General features: G+C 37.6%; 1 protein-coding gene across 1 annotated transcript in view; it reads right to left on the reverse strand.

The window, feature by feature from the left end:
- The window catches only part of alk (ALK receptor tyrosine kinase), a gene marked incomplete at both ends in the record, with an annotated part of 458249 nt that overhangs the window by 261891 nt on the left and 181170 nt on the right, over positions 1-15188 (reverse strand). The window contains one exon of the mRNA XM_081393742.1: positions 11244-11357. Within this exon, the coding sequence (XP_081249868.1) occupies positions 11244-11357 (114 nt within the window). The remainder of the gene's footprint in view (positions 1-11243; positions 11358-15188) is intronic.

Below are 15188 nucleotides of genomic sequence, written 5' to 3' on the forward strand. Positions count from 1 at the left end.
ACTGAATCTAAAACCACTTATTTCAGAAGATTTTGATACGTATTGTTTAATATGCCTCGGAGTGTTCATATATAACTGGATTATTTGTTAAAGGAACACAGCGACTTTTTGGGACTTTAGCTTATTCACCGTATCCCCCAGAGTTAGATAAGTCCATACATACCCTTTTCAGCACAAAGACTGGAGGTAAATGGCTCCAGCTAGCATACTGCTCCCAATAAGTGACTCATGTGACTTCGTTATTTGTACACGCTGTGACTATACAAATCACAACATGTAAATAGGAAAATGTTGTCGTTATTTTGTCACTTATTGGGAGCAGTATGCTAGCTGGAGCCGTTTACCTCCAGTCTTTGTGCTAAGCTAGGCTAGCGGTGTGTGCGTCAGACAGAGTTACGGCACTCACGGAGATGAGAAGGGTATGTATGGACTTATCTAACTCTGGGGGATACAGAGAATAAGCTGAAGTCCCAAAAAGTCGGCGTGTTCCTTTAAGCGGTATGGGTTTTGAATACAATTTCCGTAATTGCAACAGAATAAATAAATAAGTAAAAATCTTAGCATTGCTTAGAAAGCTTGTTTAATTGCCCAACTTTATGCCACACATGCACATTTTCATTTCTCTCATGGCCTCTCAAGTTCCTGAGAAGGACATTTAGACAAATGCACCATAAAAACTGTAAATGGCATAGTTTGTAATTACTCAAGAACTTTTGCCGCAGCTGAGCTCTCTCTCTCTCTCTCTCTCTCTCTCTCTCTCTCTCTCTCTCTCTCTCTCTCTCTCTCTCTCTCTCTCTCTCTCTCTCTCTCTCTCTCTCTCTCTCCCTCTCTCTCCCTCTCTCCCTCCCTCCCTCCACAACAGATAGTCAGGCGGGTTCGCCTTTAAATGCTTTCAGCCATGAGCGTTTACAGCCCATAAATTCGTTCATTCAGAATGGTCAATTATTCCCCTAGCTTTTTATATCCCACTCAATTGGGACACAAGATCATAAAGGACTTGGCTGGTGGGATGACCATGCTTCTTGAGTGGGAATATGTGTGCCAAGAGAGCATCCTCTGCATCTGCTGACCAGCGTCTCTGCCTCCACACTGATCCAGAAATCACTCCCTGCAGTGGTCTCAGATGGCACACCAATGAAATGCACACATTCTCAAACATTTGATCCATATTGCACAGATGGCTTGACAATAACAATGTCTGAAATCACCAATTCCAAACTGATTGGCTAGCTTAAACCTTAAACACATACCTTTGGTTTTTAATCGGCCCGGGATGTCATTCACTACCCTCATCCTCATTCATTTTTCAAAGTTAGACATCATTAGTATTCCTCAATCTATTCATTATGAACTATATGACAAGACGACTATAATAAAATGATTAAAGAATGACTGTTTTCTAATTTTTATTATTTTATTTTATTTTTTTGTAAAAAGTCTATAGGATCACTGGCAACCTGAGGTATGCAACAGCGTAAGTATACATTTTCTGCGCAACAATAATTGAATATCTGATGACTCAAGTGCAGTTCACCTTTATACTTTATGGTGGCTGATACACAACAATGAAGTGACGTTTCATTCAATTACCACAGATGTAAAACTAAAGAAAACATCAGCAAACTTGAAAAGGCTCAGCGATTTACAGCAAGTAGTGTCACTGTCACGTGATGGTGGATCTTGTGAAGAGGCTGTCAGCGCTCAAAATATTGATTTAGAAGACTTTGAAAAGAAAAATCATCTGCATGAGCCAGATAAGGAATGTGCTGGGGAAATGAGCTCTGATGATGACAGTGATGATGGTAAAAACATCTGCTCAAATTGATCCCTCTGAAGATTATTCAACGATTTTTTCATTCTTTTGTAATTGTTATTAAAATATAAGGAGAGTTTTATACAATTGCAGCATTTGGAGATCCATCTGTGGTAGATATAGATCCGGGTTACTAATGAGGCAATGATGATTGGCCAAACATTCATGCATTTAAGGGTTAATCATGGAATTCATGGGGTCAGTTTCTTTCTGTATACATAATTACTGGTGAAAACTGTCAAATTTACCAACTGATTTCATATGTAGTGCAAAAATATAATCAATATACACCACAGTTCTAAAGTTTGGAGTCAGTAAATAATTTTTATTTTTACTAATTAATTTATTAAAGCTTCTATTCAACAAGGATGCATTCAATTAAGCAAATTACATTTATAATGTTACTTGACATTTCTATTTCAAATGAAGGCTTTTCTTTCAAACTTTATCAAAGAATCATGAAAAAAACACAGTTTCCACAAAAAATATTAAGCAGCAAAACTATATCCAACATTGATAATAATAAACAAAATGTTTCTTGAACACCAAATCACCATATTAGAACGATTTCTTTAGCCATGTCAGCCGATGGACAGATGACTCTACATTATGCATTATTTTTCAAATTCAAATTCAAAGTCTTTTTTCAAACATTTCAAGTATTTTTGAGTATGTTCTGGACAGCTTTTCATTGAGATTGCTTTTCCACGCTTATTTTTTGTTATTGTGGTATTTATTGTACAGTTTTAGTTAAACCCGCCTCTAAATAGCACATAAAACAAAACAAACTGGCTTGTCATGTTGGTAAGACAGTTTATTCCTGTCCAAGTGAGCAGGTCTTGGACAGATTATGTGAACTTTAACTTATGCCTTAAATAAAAAGTCCAAAATTAAATAAGCTGCAGACAGGTCAGGTTCGGTAAATTTACAGATAAAATCTTTAGAAAATTTGTCATCATTAGTTCATTGTTGTTACAGCGAATGATTATCTTGAGGTTTATGTCATGATCCTCTGTCTAACACAGTTGTGATTGCTGTCTCGTTGAAAAATGATTGAACACATTTGCATGCATAGAGAAAAACGAACTAGAGAAAGGAATTTGCTTGCTGATGACATTGGAAAGGAAAAATGCACAATACAACTATAACTGGCAAGCTAAATCGCTTCAGCAGGGGATAAAATAAGTGGCTGATTCATTCTAGGTGTTGCAGTTAGATGCACCACTTGATTGGTGGCTTTTGGTGGTGGGAAGACCTATAAAGAGAGTGTGCATTCAGTTTATGAGGCTGTAATGTCACTGTGACCTCGGCCTCCTTTGTCACACGAACTGCGACTGAGAGCTAGGTACCACATGGAGGTTAGCTAAAACACTGCCAGGTGGCCGTTGGAATACAAATGACCACTCACAGCTAAGCTTTAGAGTCAACAAAAACTAGATCGCTGAACTGTACATGCTATTCTGTAATATTTTAATCTATTTCTATCCCATTCTTTACTGTAACAAGTGAACATGTTACCTTAAAGCAGGGGTCCTAAACGTATGCCTCTGACATAAAATATGCTGTATAATAGCACTGTATTTCAATAGTCCACTTTAGAAAATCTACTAACTATACTTTGCAATTGCATGTCATTACTAACTCTCATTAGTATTAGTGGACTACTTTGCTAACACGTGTATTAGCCCATAGCCCCGTTCTGTCAACACTGCATTGGCTGCCTATTAAACATCGTATACATTTTTAAATATTGCTGATTACTTACTCCCCAGTACTTGAGCAAACTCTTAACGCAATCTCAAAATTCTGGCCAGTTGATAATACCAACGCATTCTCATCCTTGGGCGTCATAATACTGACGCTTTTGACATTTCGTCTACATCGAACGCACATGGCACCCTTTAGCGTCAATATGAGACGCACAGAGCTTTGTTCGGTTATGGGTAGGTTTAGGTCTGGTGTAGGGTTAGGGTTAGACCGCTAGGAGGCGCCTTCTGGCCCATTTCTATCTGCGTCTCATATTGACGCTAAAGGGTGCCATGTGCGTTCGATGTAGACGAAATGTCAAGAGCGTCAATATATGACGCCCTATATGAGAACGGGCTGATAATACCTAGAATATCAAAATCAACTGCTGGCGGTAGATCCTTTTCCTATTTAGCACCTAAACTTTGGAACAGTCTTCCTAATATTGTCCGGGAAGCAGACACACTCTGTCAGTTTAAATCTAGACTAAAAACACATCTCTTTTACCTGGCATTCATATAGAACATTATACATTTCTATTATTCAAATCAGTTAAATGATTATTAGGCTGCATAGATTAGGTCAGCTGGAACTGGGGACACTTCCCATAATGTACTCCCCTGATGTACTCGTTACATCATAAGAAGAATGGCATCTACGCTAATGTTAGTCTTCTGTGTATTCCGAGGTTTACTGAAGTCAGCCGGACCCCGGCCGTATCCAGATCTGATGGTGGACTTGCGCCTGGACCCATCCAGTTTTGGTTCCTTGCCACTGTTGCCTTGGCTTTTGGCTTGCTTAGTTGGGGACATTTAATATTCAACAATATTATTGATCTGCCTTTCTTAAGGTGGACAATGAAGCAATTTTCCTCTTGAAACAAACTTTTTGGTATTATTTTCATGTCATCACTGTGAAGCTGCTTTGATACAATCTGTATTGTAAAAAAGCTCTATGTAGATAAAGGTGACTTGACTTGACGCGTAAACTTATTCTACTAACCCGAACTCTAACCTATAAGTCTACTAGTACTCTAATATGAGAGTTAGTTGATATGTAGTTGCAAAGTTACTTATAGTTACTGTAGTATGATGTCTAAAGTGGACTATCAAAGTAACGTATAACCTATATTTTCTTGAAGTGCCCCCTGAGATGTTAAGTATTTTCATAATTTAACAACACATTTGCATGTTTACCCTTCTTTTATGTTGGTTATTGTTCAAATTGTATGCAGGAAAACAAATAAAATATTGGTAACAAATGAAATATTATAACAGATTAACTAATGGGACTTTATTGTTAAATGTGACCAAGTATTTTATCTTTTTGTAAGGGTTTCATTTTATTTTCATTTTATTTTGTTTAGTATAGTGCTGCACGATTAAAAAATAAATAAATAAAAAATCGTGATTATTTTGCCATACTGTATATTGCAGTTATGAACTGCGATTACGATTTGAACATGACAAACATTTAATCTCATTAGAAAATGTTTCATGCTGCTGATAAAAAAAAAAAATCCCCCAAAAAAGAGATCACTTCAGTGATAATAATAATAATAATAATACATTTTTATATTATTTTTATTATTTATATTAACCTTTTAAAATAATGAAAATGCGTCTAAATAACAATTTAAATTTTATTTAGATTCCAGCCACATTTATTGATTTTAATTTGACATTTTATGATTTAATTAATTATTAGCTTTTCATTAAATCACAACCCCCCTGCATTTGCCTCATGAGCACCAATTGGGAAACACTGCCTTAAAGAAATATTTGACATCCTTATGCTTTCTGCAGCATAAAAGATGTCCATTAGAATTCTGCGCTATATTACAAATCTTCTGAAGCCATATCATGGACAGACTGAAATTTCAATTGTTATTTGTCAATTTTTATTACCACAGTGTAATCAATTTTATAATATCAAAGAATTTCTTTGACTCCAAACCAAGTATTTAATACTTAATTTAGCTAATAAATGAAATGCATTTTTAGACTCACATTTTTGCATTCCGTTCTATTCTGCATTGATCTGATATATTCATCCGTCCAGAGTTAAGTCCATTAGGCAGAATGATGAATAGGTTTATTTTCAGCATTATTTCAGCATAAAATTTTCACCATGGCTGCATATTTATGCGTCCATTTGACCGCTTTATGGCCTGTGCTCACCTCATGCCTCCTATCGCCCTGTCAGATACCCTGAGGAGAATGGGCAGGTGGATGCATGAGTCCCGAGTCAGTGCTGACAGATGGAGGAGACGCAGAATAATACGGACAGAATAAATAGAATAAAACACAGCGCACAGACAGCCGCATCGCCAAAAAAATATTAATCTTCAATTCCGCCGTTCTTGTTTTTTTCTCTTTGTATAGACCTCTGACGGAAATCAATCTAACGCTCATTTCATTTTAGATGAATTCTATTTCTAAATGTAGCATGTATAGTCTGCTACTTCAATGGGCTGCAGGAGACGGCATGATGGGATTTGAGAGGCTATCTGAAAGGCGTGGACAGGATCCTAGAACTCGCGTCTTGCACCATCAATTTTTACTATCCAGCATATTATGACAGTGGGCCCAGAGGATCTATTAACAAAATGTGCAGATGAGTGCCAGCTGCACTGGATCCAGATACAGGATATGAGCCTGTAAACGTTAAGAGAGTTACTTAAAACAGCATTATACAAGACATCATCTATATTATATGGCAGAATTTGTTTAAGCTTGGACTTGCTGGTTTTATAAGAATATATGACTACCATAAAAACGTTTTGTTTTGATAGATGTCAAATGTGCCAGCTACTACTTTGTATAATTGTGTAAACATTATTAATGTGGCATACTGGGTCATAAAAATAAACAATGAATAAAAAACAATGCTTTGGCATTGCAGGAAGTAAATGCATACTGTAAGTGCACGTGCCCTGCACCATTTGTGTTAAGGACAAGAATGCTACCTTATAAGCCAGCTTTATGAGGAGAGGTGTGCTATTTCTTTAGATCAGACTAACTATAAAATGGGTGATCAAGGTCTCAAAGACTGAAACTGATAGAGGGACATAAGCCAAATTAAGGGACCAGGATATCATAGTAACTATCCCTCTAGCAAACACTCAGAACACCTCAGCAACCACTTAGCAATGTCCTTTCAGCCACCCAGAACACCTGGACAAATACACCAATTTCTGGTCTGGTTAAGGTGCTTTCTAGAAAAAAATAAGGCACACTGTGTCAAAAAAAAAAAACATAAGTCGCATCTGTGTATAATTCAAATGTTGTTATTACATTCACATATAATGTCAAATATTGGTACATAAACTAAAATATAAACACTATTAACATTTATTTTAGTTCCACTCACTCCACAGCAATTACTTTACATTTGAAGGTATTCAGAACAGAACGGGAATTTGAAATACACACAAATAACATATATTATAAAAACCAAGTGTTTAACTAAGCAAATTCATTTAGCGAAACTGAAACCGGCTTGAGGGAAACGTGTTACACAAGCCCTAACTTGGGCTCACGTACATCTCTCATTCGGCACAAATGTTTTGCGTGTTCGACATTAATTGCATTATATAAGTTGCTTTGGAAAATACAGAACTCATAAATATGGGGTGATTTTCAACAGCTGAAGACCTCCAGAAAATACACACTGTGAAAGTGTTTGTTTACTGTATGTGTACTATCAGAAAAACTTTGAACAAGAATGGTGTTCATAAAACATGGAAATCGCTGCTGCCAATCAATCAATCAATCAATCAATCAATCAATCAATCAATCAATCAATCAATCAATCAATCATTAAATAAATTAATAAAACATAATGAAAAAGTCTAATATTTGTTCAAGACCACCTGGATATTCCACATATGGGGACACTTGACATGTTTTGGCAAAAATCCACAATGCATTGTTTAGAGGAAAAGAAAAACTGAACACCCAGATGTAACGCATGGTTGAAGGAGCATCACTGTTTAGCACTGCTTTACTGCCTCAGGGCCTGAACACTGAAAGCATTGAAGCAACAATGAATTCAAAAGTCTATCAAGACATTTTACAGGAGAATGTAAGGACAGCAGTTCATGACTTCGAGCTTTAGAAAGGTTGGGATGCTTAAGACAGTGATCGAATCAACAAAAGAACGGTTGACAGAAAAATAATGTGTGTTGTCCTGAGTCCTGACCTTTATCCAGTTGAGATGCTGTGCCATAACCTAAAGAGGGTTGTGCTATCAAGACAACCCAGATATTGTTACACTGAAATTGATTTATGGTAAGGGACGGTCCAAAATTGGACAAAAGTCTTAAAAGCAGCTATAGAAAACACTGGAGGTGAATGAGGTGGGGCATCCTCTAAAATAGGTTCTTTATCCAATTCTGGTACAAACTAAGCCTTGTTTATCTTGCCTAAAAGACCTGACCATTCAGCTTTGTACGAATATTTTTTGATAAACAAACTGGCTGAGAATTTATATATTAATGTTTTGATGATTGCACCTCACAGCTCTCCTGTAGCTCAAACAGTAGAGCGTTGGCGTTTGCAACGCCAAGGTCAAGGGTTCAAGTCCCAGGGAAAGCAAGCACTGATAAGAATGTAAAATGTGTACCTTGAAATGCAATCTAAGTCGCTTTGGATAAAAGCGTCTTCCAAATGCATAAATGTCATTCTCAACCAAATGCAAAACAACAAACATGCCAGCCAACCCATGAAACACCTGGTTATTCCAGAATGTAACTACTGACCTCAGGTGTTATAAAATGCCCTTTTGTTTTATCTTATTCACAGACTTCTCCCCGCCAGACAAAAGCCGCCAGTCTCCTGGCACACATACATGACAGCTGTGCCAGGGGCTTGTTTTGGCAGAGAACCACGGCAAAACAAGAGAGAGTATTAGTCCTGGTGTCATGGCAGTGGAGTGGGGGATCAATCTCAATTTTGGAGTGCTGGGAGTTCTGGGTGATGGCAGTGTTCAGCCAAGCCCCCCTCTGACTTACTTTTAATGGGTGCAATAAACACCAGCATGCAACAGATGCTGTGGAAACATTGCAATCTATCAGTTCGCCAGTAGTGGTGCGGGTCATTCACCTTCATCAAAGTCTGCCTGCTTGAAAATATAGAGCTCAGCTGAGACGATGTGTCTGAGTCTCCCACCGGCCCTATTTGAATTAATTTGCAAATTTCTGCAGCCAGGAGGAGATTGGAGCTTTGCACACCCCATTACAGTTAGAGCCATGTTGTGTTCAGCTATCTGGGTCAAATCAAAATGATTTCAGCATGAAGATTGAGGTGATTTTTTTTTAGCAGCGGGGAGATTGGAAACGGTGACATCGTTGTGACATCAGAGCACCACTGTTCATTTGTGAACTCAAGACCGAGCGGCTGCTTTAATTCACAGATTAGATCAAAGCTGGCAATGTCAGGCTCCATAAACCAACATTCAAGACGTGTGTACCCTCGGGAGGCTTTCTTTTTGTAAATATTGGACAGTGTGATGTTACTAAAACATGCATTTTGAATGCGTGAATGTGATGACAAAGAAGAACTACTGTTTTACACAGACCCTAAAAATCTAGACCACCCCATCGTCTAAATCATGTCGATGGATGGCGGACGTTGTCAGCTTCCCGGCGCCAAACATCAATCAAGGAAAGCCCGGCCAGTGGAGGGACACTAATTACCCAGGCGTAAGGGCTCAAGCTACAGCCACTCCAGCCTCAATCTCCACATGTCAATCACCCTGAATTGGACATGAGAGGGAATGAGATTTGAGGGCTATGGCGGAAGAGAAGAAGTGTTGCATAAATAGATGTTTGTGACAGCTCTTGGCAACAGCACAGCTAAATTATGGCAGACATTCTGACCTCTGACATAAACTGTGGTTGTTGAGAGACTTTCGTTGTTTTTTGAGCCATATGGGATAACGGTCAAGGCCTCTTCACCGCCTCTGATCTGAACAAGGCCCCAAAGAGTTGCATTGAAGCTCTCAAAGGTGATATGTGAATTTAGAAACAACAATTCTCCAGCACTTGCTTATCATATTTTATTACAATAATATTAAAAATGTTCTACTTAGTATGTTATATTTAGGAAACGTTGCTTCTATAAGCTAACATATTTCAGAGAGAAAAAGTACATTTAATGAGAACAAATATACGGCAGGGCTTGATCTTAAAAAGTCGGCATTATCTACTGCACAGGAAAGGAGTCGCATTGATTAATAGGAGTTGAGGTTGAAAAAAATAGAAGGGCTGCATGACATCAGCCCAAAATTAAAGTCCAACAATCATTCAAACAGCTTGTCCACTGTTGTAGGAATGGTGAAGCGTTTCAGGACGAAACATCCTGGATGAATAGCCAGTCTCTCACAGACATACATGTATTAAGAATCTAAAAATTCTCCTGACCTTAGGCCCTATATCATAAAGTCATCTAGGTTTCATTTAAGTTTGTGCTAATCCTGGGTTTTAGGCTGCGAAATAAAGGTCACTACATAGTAAAATATATTTTAAAGACAAAATAGTTTGGCTTTTGGCAGTGATTATTTATTATAATTATTTGGTAACACTTTACAATAAGAACTTATTTGTTAACATTAGCTAACATGAACCAGAGTACCCAGAAGAAAAAACACACCAATATGGGGCGAACATGCGCACGCAAAGGCCAACTGAGCCGGGACTCTATCTTCTTGGTGGAAGGTTGACAGTTGTCATGATTCCTCTGTGTTCAATATTAATGGACTTTTTAATATTGATATTTGTTTGTCTTACTGTGCCTGTTTTAATATCCTGTGCATTTAATTCCTGTTCCCATTGCTGTCTTGTTAGGCTGTGTTTAACTCCACTTTAGACATACACTCACAAAGTTCCCTAAGCACTACCCCTCGGGGAAATCCCCACAGCCATTTTGAAGTGTGTTCAACTTCGTCAAGTGGACAAGGGAAGTTTTTTTTGGACAGAGCCTCCAGTTCTATTGATTAAAAAAAAATATGTTGGTTATAGTAACAATTATAGTTAGAATCCCTGAACCCCTGTGCATTCATATAGTTTTTAGTGTTGTGTATTCTAGGCTTAAAGTATATATGGTCAGTTGTTAATATTGGAATTTTCCCTGACACAACATTTTATTCTGTGGAATGGGGTTTGGATTTAAACTTTGTTCTTTGTTTATTTTACACATCTATAATGTTCTTAATAATATTAAATTATTTATAATTTATTCAACCACTATACTTCTTTCCCTCATGACTGTCATCTACACAACTTTAAATATGATCATATACTGCAGCTCAAGGAAATCGTTTATTGTAAATGGCACTTTGGAAGATTCTCAACAGCGATGCACTTAACCAAGATATAAAAGCATTGAATGTCTCTTAACGGTAGATTCTGAATACTTGAGCCTGACAGAATTTCTGAGCTATATCTTTAAAACATCCTTTTAGTTGTGGCTTGTTACATCATTTGTAATCCTTACAGTGTGACGTTTACTGCAAGTTCAAGACCTGGCAGTCAAAAGCTATGAGAGCGTGTTGGGAATGAGAAACAGACTTTTATGCACACTGACAGCCAACTGCCTGCATGCATCACATCCTAGAAGGGGCTGCCTTTGTTTCTGACCGCAGAGTTCAGGAAGCTTTATGATACTGATGCCAGGCGACTTACCTGAAGTTGCTACAGGATCCTCAGGGAAAGTTAGCTCTTCCTCCAATATCCAAGAAAAGTTCCAGTATTTGGGGGCGGCGGTCGGATTTCCTGAGTTTGTGGATAAGGCCCGTTCTGCAAACAAAAGTAGAATTTTCCGTCAAGGGTCTTTGCAAACATACTGCAGTGTCAGAATATGACTGCACAACTTAAGCTCTATGTGATACAGGCTTTCTCTCAACTTTGGAATAATTAGACCAGTTTTAGCTCCAACCTTGATTAAACTCACTTGCCTGTACCTTTCAAGCAGAAATGGTCTTATTATTATTGGGACATACAAGGGTATGTGACTCTACCATTGGAGAAAGCATAAAGGCTAACTTGGATCACGTGTGCCTTGATAACCAATCACATTGCAGCCTTGACGTAATTGAATTTTGTTCATAGTTGTGCGACAGTCAATCACTGTTTGAGGATACCATAGAAATGAATGAGAAGTGTCGTAAACTGAATCATACTTGTCGCACAATTGTCCGTGACTTCTCTTATGAAACAGAATAGATCAATCCAAAGCAAAAGTTTATCAGCAAATAGTTTCAAGATTAGCTCAAGGGCTGTTGATTCATTTAATGATAAGTTATTTCCTCACAAAAGTGGTTTATTCACCGTAGTGAAGCCTCTCCAACGTTGACATCCATAAAAAAAATGGCCTCTTGTCTCCTTCCCTGTGTACCACAGTGTTAGTAGGCGTTATGCTTTTTTAGGCTAAGGTTGCAGGCTTGCCTTCAAGTGGCATTGCTTTCAGGTAATGATGAACACCTTGATTAGCTTGAAAGCTCTGCATGAAACTGGACCTTGAGGGCCATGCTTCCCATGATTTAAATTATGCTTCTAATGTTGCACTGCAGTAGTTAATGTACATAATGTTCGCTTACAAAAAATCGTCTGCCTTTTACAAAATGATCTACCTTAATTAGTTTTACTTTAGTTGTTTGCTTATTCTAACATCCTTCATTACACACACCTGCAAAGATTTTGCTGACACAGATCATTTGTTTATAGAGCACTGCTTGTCTAAGCTAATTTAGGGATCAAGAACCACTGTAGGTGTCTTTACCATATGCATTATTTATATAAGCACATACATTTAGGGTGCATTTACACAACAAAAATTTACGGAATCGTTTTTCCTTTTCTCATTTTTTGTGTACAGACGACAGCATTGACAAAACGATCCCCGTTCACACGGATCCATGAAAACAAATAAAAATGCTGTATTATACAAGCCAGGCCAGTAGTTGGTGATGTCAATTTGTAAAGAAACTGATAACTGACTGTTTTGCACTCAATCTGAATGTTGCCTGACAGTCATTCCGCCTCAAAATAAACAATATCCCGGAGTATATGTTACTCTAGTAACTCCGACAGTTAATGGATGGAACTGATGAGCAGCTAACACTGAGCATGCGTTTACCACCGAACATACAGTCAGGTACAGCCACGGTCGCGTTGGCCATATGGTGTTTATAGCATAGGGGGCGGGACACTTCACATTCTAGAGAGCATTTTATTGGACAGAAGATGTGATGAGAGGCTGTTTTGGAACACACCAGCTTATTCATAACATTAAGGCTAACATATTCATCCTAAGAGCTAAAAAACTTACATTTTGATTTCAGGGGACACTTTCTAAACTTTATGTACGTTTGTATTTCTATACAGTAGATCTCCATCTGGACCAGGCATCGCAGCCCAAAAAGTAAAATGGACAGGTTTCTTTGATTGTGCTACGACCCTGATTATTCTCTCTACCTTCCGAACCAATTAATAAGAAGATAAATTAGAGAGGGAGTACAGGGAGTCTGTTTTGGACTATAAAACTGCTGGCTGGTTAAGATCTTTCACAGGTCATTGTAGGCTTTGTGGAATGTAACGAACAGTGTGCTTCAGCCAGTACTTTATAGGGCCTCAGAAGATCAGTCACACATATACTCTTTAATCATTCCTAATGACCATTAAGAGAGAATCAATAGTAAACAGAAAACAACTTTCATGAGTGGTTATTAAAATGCAGAAGAGTTCAGTGCATGAGACCGTCAGCGTATTCCACTGACTGTCATTGGGAAACATAGGCTACAGCCCAGAGCCCTGAATGTTAGTGATTGTTTCCAAACAGGTTTCCCAAACACTCAAGGCCCTCTCAGTCTGTTCACAGCAACGAGTCAACTGGATCTTCACTTAGTAAATTTGTCATTATACTCAATATGGCATTGTAAACAAATTTACAGTAAGTTATTGACATTAATAAATAACGGTTGCCATTTATTTAACAGCATGTGCACTAATGTGTACTTACCTAAGAAAGTACTGGGTAATATAAGGTAACTACATTGGTTAAGGTTAGGTTTAGGGGTAGGTTCAGGGTTTGCACCTTTTACCCAGTTCTTGTAATTACTATAATAAGTACATGTACATGGGGAACAGGACTGTCAAATAAAGTGCTACTGGGTTTATTCTCAAAGCTTTTATAAAGCCACCACGTTGAGGATTTCTTATTTGTGTTGTATTCTTCAAACACCTTCTTTAAAGTGCACCAGTCCTGCCTGTGGTCAAAAAGATGCTTTCCATTCATTATGTAAGTGCCCATGGCTGGTTACCCCTCCATGTTTGAGAACTCATGAGCTCTCCATCATTTGATCAATGAGGCTTAGGTTTAACTCTGCACCCGCTCACCCCTCGTCATCCACCAGTGCTCCAATCTCAGGCCTGCTTGGCCACAACACCCTTTCTTTCTGAATAAACAAACAACACACGCTTGATAAGAAGCACAACCGGGTGAAGTAAAAGACATGTTTGATAGGACATGATGTAGTGCTGTCCTCGTGGGTTTTGTTTTTGGTTTGCAGCGTGGTGATCCTGAAATAAATTCAATTACATGTAGAGGGCCAACGGGGGAGTTGCACAAGATCCTCCTAAATATCAGTCCACACAGCACGAGGAGATATGACAGGGTGGTTAAGAGGTCTTTAAAAAAGTACCAGGCAACTTCAATCTATAAACTTAAGCAATAGCTTGCCCAAAAATTCAAGTCCATTATTCGTCATGTCATTCTTCTGACCCCCTGTTGTTTTCATGTAACAAAGAATGAGAGATGTAAGTAAACATTTCCAATCTGCTCTGTTACGTACAACAAAAGTGGATGATGCTTTAAACTTCAAACTTTCTACTAAAAGCATCATAACGGTATAATAAAAGTAGTTCATTAAACTTGTTATATAACTAAGGCTGTATAACCAACCAATCAATAAATTGTTGAAACAATTAAAGAAAACTATTTATATATGAATTGTTGACCTGCTCATGCATCATGGACTGACTTGTAGGACGTCCAAGACACTGAGCCTATTTAATGAATCGGCTGTTTCAGGCCACACATTGAATAATACCACTTTGATTGATTCTTGTATCCTTCAATCTGAGCAATAGTTGTGTTCTTATTGCTCTAAAAAGAAACTGCAGATAATTTCCCATGAGGCATGAAACAAATTAGAATTCAGTACAAATATCAAAAGTTGATTGGATTTTCTTGACTTCCCTAGTAAGTTTATTATTCACATTAACAACGTCTTTTACATCTATGGTAAAGTAGTAAAATAAAGGCTTAACCTCTTTAAAACAAAATAGGAAATGTTGATATCTTCAGACGTTATCATTTTCATATAGTGTGTATGTATATATATATATATATATATATATATATATATATATATATATATATATATATATATATACAGTGCCCTCCACAATTATTGAACCCCCTGGTAAATATGATCAAAATTGGCTGTAAAAAATAAATCTGCATCGATTATCCTTGTGATCTTTCATTCAAAAAATGTGCAAAATTCTAACCTTTCATTGAAGTAAAAGAATTGAAAGTGGGGGGAAATCACATTATGAAATAAATGT

This window comes from Scardinius erythrophthalmus, assembly GCF_964197995.2.
Source record: "Scardinius erythrophthalmus genome assembly, chromosome: 19".
Classification (NCBI taxonomy): Eukaryota; Metazoa; Chordata; class Actinopteri; order Cypriniformes; family Leuciscidae; genus Scardinius; species Scardinius erythrophthalmus.